This window comes from Ruditapes philippinarum, unplaced genomic scaffold, assembly GCF_026571515.1.
Source record: "Ruditapes philippinarum isolate M1 unplaced genomic scaffold, ASM2657151v2 ctg16659_1_1_1_1, whole genome shotgun sequence".
In the NCBI taxonomy this organism is placed as follows: Eukaryota; Metazoa; Mollusca; class Bivalvia; order Venerida; family Veneridae; genus Ruditapes; species Ruditapes philippinarum.
The window spans coordinates 7248-19137 of record NW_026859124.1 but is presented as its reverse complement, the minus strand read 5'-3'; the positions used below and the strand labels follow the sequence as shown (position 1 = coordinate 19137).

The 11890-nt window shown below is 33.6% G+C and overlaps 1 protein-coding gene across 1 annotated transcript; it reads right to left on the bottom strand.

The window, feature by feature from the left end:
• Positions 1–53: 53 nt before the first annotated feature.
• LOC132755344 (DDB1- and CUL4-associated factor 1-like) lies at positions 54–11624 on the bottom strand (the record flags this gene model as incomplete). Its single annotated transcript, XM_060746214.1, has 5 exons — positions 11496–11624; positions 1870–1996; positions 1205–1281; positions 700–773; positions 54–170 (listed from the first exon to the last, which is right to left on the bottom strand). Coding segments are annotated over exons 2-5 (378 nt in total), but the record flags the coding sequence as incomplete, so codon positions are not given.
• Between the last annotated feature and the right edge of the window lie 266 nt (positions 11625–11890).

The window sequence follows — 11890 nt, the reverse complement described above, 5'->3', positions numbered from 1 at the left end:
ATAAAGAACGAAGTAACAATTTTTCTAACATCATCAACCACGTTATTGCATACCGTGTCTACATATAAATCACGTTTATCAATGCCATGTGCTACCCCATACAGAAATCTAGCAGTCTGTACACATAATTCAGTGTTGCCATGGGGATCTAGCAGATATTCACAGACCAACTGTAATATTTAACATATACATTATACATATACAGTAACATAAGTTTACCCACATAAGAAATAAAGCAATCAAAAGAACAAATCGACCTTACAAGTGATCAATGCTGATGGAACGTTTGAAGACTTATTATGGAATGTTTGAAGAATTAATTCATGTGAGATTTACTTGGCTTACAAGTCACGATAATGCAACAACATAACAAGTCTTTAATGAATCTGTAAGTTTAACTAATTAAGGAGTATGTAACACTAACCAGTATCTCTCTAAATAAATTTTGCCAAGAATCAAATCTATTATACAAGCATATAAATTGTATAGTTCCCCGCAATTGTAAAAAAAAAATCATTGTATAAGAACCAGTCAGACATGTACAGAATATTATGAAAATGCAAGGCTTCATTTTATGCTTTGAAATAAATTAATACGAGTTGCCACTCATGACTTTGTAACAGTTCATTGTTCGGTAAAAAATACTGAAATTGGGTTAAATTATTATCATTAATGTTGTATTAGTTTTGCTACACATACCCTGTTCATAAATTCCTCATTCTTAAACAGGGCCTTAAACAAATGTCCAAGTGTACATGTTGGGTTGGCTCTACCTGAAATAATCAGAAGAAAAGCATAGAATGGTATATCACTATATAACATAATGACTGCAAATTACAATACATATAATAATCCATTATATCAGTAATATAAACATAGTGTTATTATATCATTTTATACAAAGTATTTACCATCATATAATTTCATGATGCATGGAGATACCAGTTTATCCAGTTATCTGTATTTTTCATAACATCAGCTTGTTTCTCTGAATATATGTAAAATTTGCCACAAAAAAAACCCCACAAAACAAACTTAATGATGTGAATGTATAGTATGTTCTTTTTTATGTACATGAACTAAGAGACTTTGGAATTTAAAGATTAAAAGTTGGTTATCATTACGGTATGTAATATGTACATATATATCTTGTTCTTTTCAGTTTTAGCAAAATAACTTGGACAATTATGGTAAGTATACATACCTGGATGCCTGTCATCAAAAGGGTCAGGATCCATTTTATAATAGGCTTCAGTTTCCCTCTCAACTATCTCTGCCAGCCTAAAATATTATATATACTTCCAATAAAACATTCTAAGATAGTAAAGCCAAGTTTAACTACATTGATCGATAAACCTTATTTTATTCAGAACAACCTAATTACCTATCATTAAAATAAAAATACTTAGAAATTAAAACAATTGTTGAGATTATACATATATTTAGCAAAAATGAAAGAAAAAAATTGTTGACTGTGAATTTTTATATAAAATTGTATCTGACAATAATTGTTATACATGCAGACTTTTTATACAGAATATGTAAATTATTCAACACATTATGAATTTATGTACCAGTCAATTGTAACTCTTGCTCCTTAACACCTAGTCTAAGGAATAGCAGAAACTTTGACTTTTAGACTATCAAACACCCCAGCGAATGCCCCATTCTGTACAAAAATCCTTTATTAAACCCATGTTAATTAAACACACTACATTATTTGGTCATAACCTCCAATATTTTAGTGCCAAAAGAATCATGACAATGATCCCACAGAATGGGGACAGACTGATGGTTATAACTTAAGACTAATTTCCCCCACTACACGCAGGGTGAGTGGGCCAGTGTTACAACTGTACAGTATATTACTTGGTTATTTTTGGAACTGGATTAGACGTAGCAAATCCTGCAGCAGCATTCTCATTGTTCCATTCTTCAAGAATACTGTTTAACTCTGCTAAAGAGTCTAAGGCTGCCATAATTGTGCTTCGTCAATCTGAAAAGGGAATCAAAACATAACTCTCCACAACTTTGTAAAAATGAACAAAATTAATGAACAAGAGCTGTCCGTAAGACAGCGCGCTCGACTTTTTTATTGCTTGCCAATAAAAAAAGTTTTTGCAGTAAAAGGCAATACAAGAATCTCTGTATTTTTAAAGTGAACTAGTTGTTTGATACCCTTGAATATTACAGCAATGTTTATATGACATAATTTATGGTAAAGTGAACAAGTGGATAGGAATGAATTTTTTTAGATTTTTTAAGTTTTTTAGTGCTTGCCTATAATACAAAACATTGACAGTTAAGGGCCATAATTCAAATAAAATCTTTGACAGAATTACCTTCTCCTGGACATGTTTGGGAATCATGATTGTAAACAAGTATTCCAACTTTCAAATTAATATCTCAAACAGTTCAGTCAAAAAGTGGACTGGTACTAAAAACTTAACCAAGATTCTAAGTCGATAAAAGGCCTTAATTTTTAAAACAAATCCTTGACAGAGTTACCTTCTCTTGCGTACAGATGGGGTAATGATGTGAAATAGCATTAAAAGTTTCAAAGCAATATCTCAAAGGGTTAAGGCAATAAGTGGATTTTACCCATATTCAATGTATTTTCTAAGTCAAAAAGGGGCATAATTCTGTCAAAAACCTTGACAGAGTTATGTCCTCTTGTCTGTTGATGAAGGTCGTGATGGTAAACAAGTATGGTCAGTTTCAAAGCAATACCTCCAATGGTTTTGAAATAAAGTGAGGTGGTACAAAAAACTTAACCAAGCTCAATACACTTTCTAAGTCAAAAAAGGGCCATAATTCTGTCAAAAACCTTGACAGAGTTATGTACTCTTGTCTGTAGATGGAGGTTATGATGGTGAACAAGTATGGTAAGTTTCAAAGCCATACTTGTAATACTTCTGAAATAAAGTGGGGTGGTACGAAAAACTTAACCAAGGTGTGACGCCAACGCCGACGCCGGGGCGAGTAGGATAGCTCCCCTTTTCATAGAAAAGTCGAGCTAAAAATTACAATTTTTTTTTTATCTAAATTATAATTTTTTTTTCTAAAATGGTCTGACACAGTGTAACTGTTACTACAACTAACATCAAGTTGTATGTGTGCAACAATTAAAGGAGCATGCCTCCAGATTCATGTTTAATTTCATGAAAATTTTGAAAATGTATTGTGAAGTGAACAGTGAAAGTAATTTACACATTGCACATAGCACTTGTAATTCATGTTAATTACAAGAAATGGTTTCTGCATTAGTCATCATGTAGTAGAAATATAATGATAAATACTGCAGAATTGATTAAGTCAGTTATTTCTTGAATCTTTTACTTTTCTTAGATTTGAACATTTTTTTTAAGTTTGATTTTCTTGAAATAAGTTGGATCATCTGCAGGCATGCAGCTTTAAAACAGAGCTGTCTAAATGATACAGAGTAACAGAAATTTCAGAATTTTCATCCAAAAGAAATGAAACAAAAGGGCTTGCTGAGAGTTTGTTGTCAACACCATCTTTGAGCACTCTAGCAACTGCATCCTGCATTTCCTCTGCTGACTGACATGATCTGGAAAAGTGCAGCCCTGTAATTTGTGCAAATGCAATAGTGACTTGAACTTAAATGTAGACAGCTGTTCTTTTCCTAACCAGTAAACACAATGCATAGCACTTATTGCTGCTTCATTCTTTTTTGAAAGGAGGCTCAATACATGTTTGTTTTGTCATGCCTGTGTGCAAAGATTGGCATTCCAATGCTGCTCTATGTTGGTTACAACTCAATGTGCCTTCGAAGGTTGTCTAAAGTTAGTGCAACCAGACGTAAAAGGGTTGTCTTTGCTTTCAGATATGCACACATGACAGGTCATTCTGTTGGCTTCATATTGTAACCATGGATATTTCTTAAGCCACGCCTCATTGAATTCACACTTAGACAGTTTAGGTTATGGTTTATCATTTTCATCTTTTGTTTCAGACAGTTCAGAAGTATTACAGTCACTTATTTTCTGACATGATTCATTACTGCTTATATTGCCTGATGTATTAACAGTAGATATACTTTTTTAGGGGGCAGCAAAAGAATCATGGAGACGTTTTTGTTTTTTTTCGGTATGCCTAAGATACGAAAGTGACTTTTTTGACAAAAGTGAGCAAAAAAGACTTTTCAAATATGAATTATAGCAATAGACTTTTAAAATAAAACTGCAGGTTGTAGACGTATATTATTAGAACTTATTATATTTACTATCAAAAACAATCATTATGATGATTTACTTGCTATCACTTGCATAATTTCTATACACAAGTTCTGAGATCTTCCTTTCACTTACATTGAAATACGAAAGTGACTTAATTAAATATACTGTTTAAATTGAAATTTTTACTATTAATGCACTAAGCAGACGTATATCAAAAATTGACAATATTTATTTTCAAAAATAATCATTATGATGATTTAATGGCCATTTATTTGCATTTTTTCTATACACAACTACAGAGATCTTCCTTTCGCTCACATTGATAAATATAGTAATCAAGGAAGGGATGAACAACACGTCAGGAACACCAGAGTGGGTTTATGTTATTATATTTATCTACCGGTTTCGGTCATATAATTACCTTCGTCAGGATAATACAAACAAGAAACATGGCAATGCCATGAAACCAGGTTTTCAATTATCACCATTGTAGATAAATATGTTGTATTTGAAATACAAATACAAGCAACAAACAATGTAACTATGTGCAATGTAAAACATGAATAATGTAGGAGGAATTGCCATTGAAGAAGTCTTCACTATATATTCTGTATAAGGAAAAAAACAAAGGGCCATAATTAGGTCAAAAATTATCCAATCACAAAACCCCGACAATATGTGCCAGGGCGCTTGGTGACAAGGCTTCTGTGAAAGTTTGAACAAAATCCATTGAGAAATGTAGGATGAGTTCAGCACAGAAGAATTTGTTCACTATACATGTATATTGATAATTCTGTATAAGGAAAAAAAACAAAGGGCCATAATTAGGTCAAATATTATCCAATCACAAAACCCAGACAATATGAGCCAGGGCACTTGATAACAAAGCTTCTGTGAAAGTTTGGTCAAAATCCTTCGAGAAATGTAGGAGAAGTTGCGCACGATAGAAATTGTTCACTATATATTCTGTATAAGGAAAACAACAAAGGGCCATAATTAGGTCAAATATTATCCAATCACAAAACCCTGAAAATATGCCCCAGGGCACTTGGTGACAAAGGTTCTGTGAAAGTTTGGTCAAAATCCGTGGAGAAATGTAGAAGGAGGTGCGCACAGAAAAAATTGTTCACTATATATTCTATATAAGGAAAAAAAACAAAGGGCAATAATTAGGTCAAATATTATCCAATCACAAAACCCAGACAATATGAGCCAGGGCACTTGATAACAAAGCTTCTGTGAAAGTTTGGTCAAAATCCTTCGAGAAATGTAGGAGAAGTTGCGCACGATAGAAATTGTTCACTATATATTCTGTATAAGGAAAAAAAACAAAGGGCAATAATTAGGTCAAATATTATCCAATCGCAAAACCCCGGCAATATGCGCCAGGGCACTTGATGACTTCAAAATCCGTTGAGAAATGTAGAAGGAGTTGCGCACAGAAGAAATTGTTTACGCCCGCCCGCCCGTCCGCCCATCCACCGACATACCTCAATCTAATAACCAGTTTTTTCCTTCGGAAAACCTGGTTAAAAATATCCCTGAAGTATATAAAATGTTTAAACTAAAAAGTAACATGACCATATTATATTTGGTTGAGTTATGGAAGTATGCCAAGAATTTTTTGGAATTTTGCCAATATGTTGTTATTAAGTCTAAAATGATATATGTTGTTATTAAGTCCTACTTAGGCCACTTCTTTTATATTTCTTGGTTTACAAAACCGGCGACCCGAAATATTTGTAAATTGGAAAAAAAATAAAACTGAAATTTCCACTTTTTTTCCCCCGATGCAAAAAAAATTATCCGATAAGCGCGATAAATATGAGTACGAAAATTCGAATATTTTTGAGTACGAATCTATATAACACAACATTCGGACTACCTCGGATAACTACCACAGTTCATGGTAAAACAAAAATGGCGGCGCCCTTGAGCGGCACTGTTTATTTCCAAGTTGATTTTGTTGGAATTAAAGATTTGCCAACCAGACGGGCTTTTTTAAAGGCTGCCGTTGATGAGGACATCGGCACGGCTATAAGCCGTATCCTTCCTCGAGAAGATTTAATGGTTTGATTTACGATATATTTGCTAGTATATTGTTAAATTGTATTTTTCTTTTCGTCGAAATGCTCAGCCGGGACCGGTTCGGACACACATCCGATCAGTATAAACCGGGAGAAGTGCTGCTTTATAACAAGCAAACGTTCCAGACACTTTGGCCATGTCGTTCTAAAGAGCTAGCCCAGCACTGACTTGGTGACTGAGGCTGTTAGAAATGTCATATCTGGAGTGAACTAAACTGTACAGTTCAATGAGTCATGAAATCGAAAATACTTCAACAGTACAATTGTTTTTCATCTTGATACAATATTAAACATTGTCATAGAGTTTGTAATTTTCATGCAGGTTCAATAGAAGAATGACACTATTTTTGACAAAATAGTGTTTTATGTGCACCATACAAGATTTTTTTTTTTTTTTACAATATACCTGATGGACCTTTTTGAGTTTTTTTTGTTTTTTTGTTTTTTTCGACCACCCAGTGGACATTTTTGAAAAAAAATTTTGTAAACCAAGAAAAAAAAAAGAAGTGGCCTTAGTTAGTTTCTTTAAAAATACCATATATGGATCCAATAGAAATGATCTGTTCATTGATGTTACTGTACTGTCCAAATTCATCTTCACATAAGGTCTCTGAGCTGTTGTCCTTACTTGGATTTAATGGGGATAAAGGTTCTGGTATTTTAAAGTCCATAGTTTCAATGTCCATGTGGATCTTTTGTGTTTTGTTGATATTCTTAGTTTTTATGTTCTTGGTTAGTTGTGGAGTACCTCTATTGTTGACGATTCTGAATGTTGTCATCTTTTTTCATATTTTATACTTGCTTTCTGTTGATTTGGGTGTGGTCCTTGGTTTGTCGATTTTGATACTTTCGAATTTTGTTTCATTAAATCCATGTATACTTATCGAGTGTCTTTTAAGCGAATCACGTCGTGCGTAATGCTTGTTACACCAGGAACAAATGAACTTTGTTATATGTACTCATCATGTGTTTTTTGATGCTGGTACCATCTGTTTTTATCTGTATAAACAATGTCGCAGGTTTCACATATTTTGTTATATCTAGGTTTTGGCCATTCTTCTTCTGTTAATTTTTGTGCATCAAATATTTCTTCTGATGTTACATTAGATTTAAACCGCTTGGAGATTTTGTTTTTAATTTCTTTATCCGTACTTCTTCCGTTCTTATTCCTAATTAATGTTTCTTTCGGTTGTTTGTATTATTATGTCAAGTTCATTGTGTCCGTTGATATTAAAATGGCGCGAAACGGGCTTGACGTTATTTTTACTTCTAATATCGGCTATATGGCCGTAGAATCGATCTCTTAGTGAATTGCCGGTTTGTCCTATGTACTGTAATTTACATGTTATTAAATAAATTAAGCTCACTGTTTTACATGTATGATGTCCAAGGATTTTAAATGTTTCATTTGTAGCGGTACTTTTAAATTCTGTAGTATTAGACATGAATTTACACGCAAGACAATTTTGTTTGCACGGGTAACTGCCATTCGAGAATTTATCGCTAGAAATGTCTGACTTCACTAAGATTCTTCTTAGGTTATTTCATCGACGATATAGTGCCACAATTTTTGAGCTCCTAATCAAAGTAGTGAAATTATTGTCACTTAATATGTTAAGATACGAGTTCAAAATTTTTTGAGCTGTTGGGATGTATGGATTGAAAGTAGTTATAAACGGAATGATTTTCTTCTCTTGTGGTTCATTTTTACTAACAGAAAGGAGGTTAGATCTATTAAGTTCTGATACTTTCTTTATGGCATTTCTTACAAGGTTTGTTGGATACCCTCTGGCACGTAGATTGTTGAATAATTGATCAGTGCATGTTTTATATGATATATCATTGCTGCATATACGGCGTATGCTGACAACCTGGCTGTAGGGAATGCTATTTTTCTGGTGCGTAGGGTTGAACGACGTGTAGTGGAGGTACTTGTGAGCATCCGTAGGTTTGGTATACAGAGTTGTTTGAAGATTACCATTTTCGTCTTTTATTATACAGTACTGGACACGCGAAACCCGCACAATTCGCGTATTCGCGACGAACTCTCATGCTTTATAACGCGAGCGAATTCGTGGCAACTTGAGACAATTGCCGCGAATTCAACTCGCGGCGATTTTGCCGTGAACATTTGCCGTGATTCGCGGGGAATAATACATGTTCATTTGTATAATAAATGTAGATCTATTTATAATTGTACTCTGTGAACTTAAAACCAGATATACATGTACAAGTACGAAAATTAATTAGTAGATCTACATGAAGTTGTATCAAGAAAACATAAGACATAAATTCAAGCATGGTCAAATTACCGATGTGATAAACTAATCCTGCGTAAATATTCCCGTACGACCTGGAAGAGTTATAGTGGATCACCGGGACATTTCGTTCTCTCGGGTGATCATTACTCAATTTATTACACGTCTGCACCCGTTTTAAAAATGTTAAAATATTTAATTGTTAGTTACCGAAAATTATCGCCGATTGTTGAAATTCCATAGCGCTAAAAGACACAAAAACACTCGCGCAAAAAGAAGCATCCATAAATAAAGGAATATAATGTTTCCATTGTTAAATAATAAATACAAAATTTACACACGAAATGACCTCTGACAAATGACTGGTCGGCTCTTCTAAAGAATCTGTGAATCTTTGATGTTTACACACCTGTAGTTGTTGCCGAATCATCAAAGAAACGCCGACACTCGATTGACTTCCACCTCTTTTTTATATATCAGAAAAAAACTGTCATTTCTTTTTGTCAAGGAATGATTACACATGTTTAATTATCGCTCAAGTAAAAAAAAATGTTGGATATTGATTGTGTCAATTATTGACATATTATTAATCGTAAGTGCATTTTGATTGTGATATTTTATTTACATTTTTATGATCTTGAAGATATTGTGCAATACTTGTGTCGATTTATAGTAATATAAATCCGTGCATGGGCTTAGTATTTAATCTGTGTCGTCAGTCATAAACAAACGAACATGTACCCCAAAGCACATTAAAATTACCACATGGTAAACTAGTGACCATGCAGTACTGTGTGACGTAAGGAAAATATCCTTCCCTGGTTGGTCGCTATTTATGTAAATAGTAACACCCTAATTTTATGCACAGAATGCCCTCGTTACTTTACATATTAAATGTGTGATTTAACTCCGATTTTATTTTTGTTTTCGAGGGAATTTTTTGGGTCGAATGCCCTGGCTGATTTGGCGGAAATAAAAAAATCTGATTTGCATCTTGCTACTCATCACCTACTCATGCACCTGGCATTTTTTACTCGTGAAATTGAAGGTAAAGAATGTCTCAGCTCAATTTAAGTGATAAAACTTTTACAATTTTCAACAATCATAATTAGCGTATTAGACGTTAATAATTAGTTACACCTGTGAATCGGTGCTAAATGTCGCTTTGCATTGTTCTAAAAATAGAATATGTGCGAAAGTAAACAATGGATTTTAATTACATTTGTATTATTATCAAAATAACAATTGGACAATTTGTTATCGTGCGTTCTTTGATGTAGTACCAATTACCTTTTGTAATTTCAATCTCGTTTTATTGTTAACTAATTTTCACTAGCACCTGATTGCTTTGTTTTAGTATACAAAATGTATACGCTGTACATGTTCAAATGCTAAATATTTATAGATATACATGACATTTACAAGATTTTTTTAAATTTTTAAAAATTAAAGACCACGGGAATGACCAAGTAGTACTTTCTAATACAATTATTGCTGAAGATTCGCCGTAAATTACGGCGATACATCGCGGCGATTTTTCGTGAACCGCCATGAAATTCGGCGAACTTGCATGCGGCGATGTTTTACCGCGTAGTGTCCCGTCGCGACATAGACTACACTCGCGGCATAACGCGACTTTTGCGGGTTTCGCGTGTCCAGTACTGTATGTACATCTAAAAAATGTTGGCGGATTTTGATAAATATTATCAATTTCTGATAATTACTGTAAAAGTCTATTGAAATGCTATAAAACTCACATGTCTAAATCCTGGATACTGATACCTGATATAGAACGGTTGAAAGTCGGACAGAAAATGTGCCAATAACGACACTGAATTGGGTAGCAACTTATACATACTAACAATTACTGGAAATGAATACAATTCTGATAAACAAATAAACAGATGGCGTTAATAATCGAAGGAATAACTTATTGATATAAATGGTCATTTCCAATTCAGCTTGACAGGCTTCGCAAAACTGCTGAAAAATTTGCCTGACATTTGGTCAGACAAACTTTCAATTCTTGTCTGACAGAAAGAACTTTTGTCTGACCGAATCTTCCTTGTTGAAAACCAACCAGAAGCGGCCATTTACCCATAAATTTTCTTCGCCTGGACTCGTATTCCTTTTGTTTCGCATTTTTTTCTTCATTAGATAGATTTACATTTTTTGCCTGGCGTAGCGCCATCGTAAAAATGCAGTAACACCGACATTTTCTTCCGAGTACAAGGTCAGTGAATGTCGTATGTATCTAGAATTTGATTGGACACTTATTATGAAACGGCAAATCAAAACTGGTTTTACATTTTTTTTTTATTTAAGGGAGAAAACTTGGTCTTGATCGGTCTTGGATATATCCCGGTATTTGTACCGAACATAAGGTCCAGAACTCGGAAAAAATATCAGACCGACCTGATTTTTGCCGGACATGTCCGACGGTCCGGCAACTATTGCGAAGCCTGGTTTGATAATTTGTTACTGCGTCATAAAAAAGGCGCTTTGCAAATTTCAATGCGTCATTCGTGTAACTATTGCGTCAAAAACGCAAGAGTTACACAGTAGCGGAATCACTGTGTGAGATCTGATATTTGTATAAGAACTTTTAAAATATTGTCCAACATTATAATAACCATTAGATAGTCATCAGTTAGCCACAGACATCGTCTTTAAATTGATAAACTGGATATTTTCCAACCCAAAATTTACCGTACAGTGCAAATTATGATTTTTTTGTTTTAAGCTGCTTGACTTAATCGCAAGTGGCTTTAAGCCTAGTCAAAATTAAATGTGTTTAATACAGCCGTTCATTGTTTATTTTCATATTGTCAAAAAAATTTGAACAGTTGAATAAAAAATAAAAACAATTTCCACTTTTCAAATATAATTTGGTAATAAACAGTAAATTGGTCATGTCGTTATAACAATAATTTATGAAACAAGTTTTTTACCACAACAGAAGATGACAAGACGATCTCGGATTTCGTTTCAACAAGCAGTTAAAAATTGCATGTGCGAAAAGTAAACGCTACCGCCATTTTGAATGTTTTGTAATTGTAGACTGGGTTTCAATAGAAGTACAAGAAAGACACACAACTGCCAAAAAGCGAACTTGACGAATTTCACTATCCCTTTTATTGTTCACACTTTGTTTATAGTGCACGTAAATTTACTTAAGCGCATTATCATTGGTGTTCTAATGCATTGAAATTTGAAAATCAAATCAATAGGAAAAATCTTGCTTTGTTTTGTATTTTTTAGAAATAATTACTACATGCAATTAATAATTATAACATTCTATCATTAGTCTACTAGAATTTTTTTTTAATGAAGCAAACATTTGGGT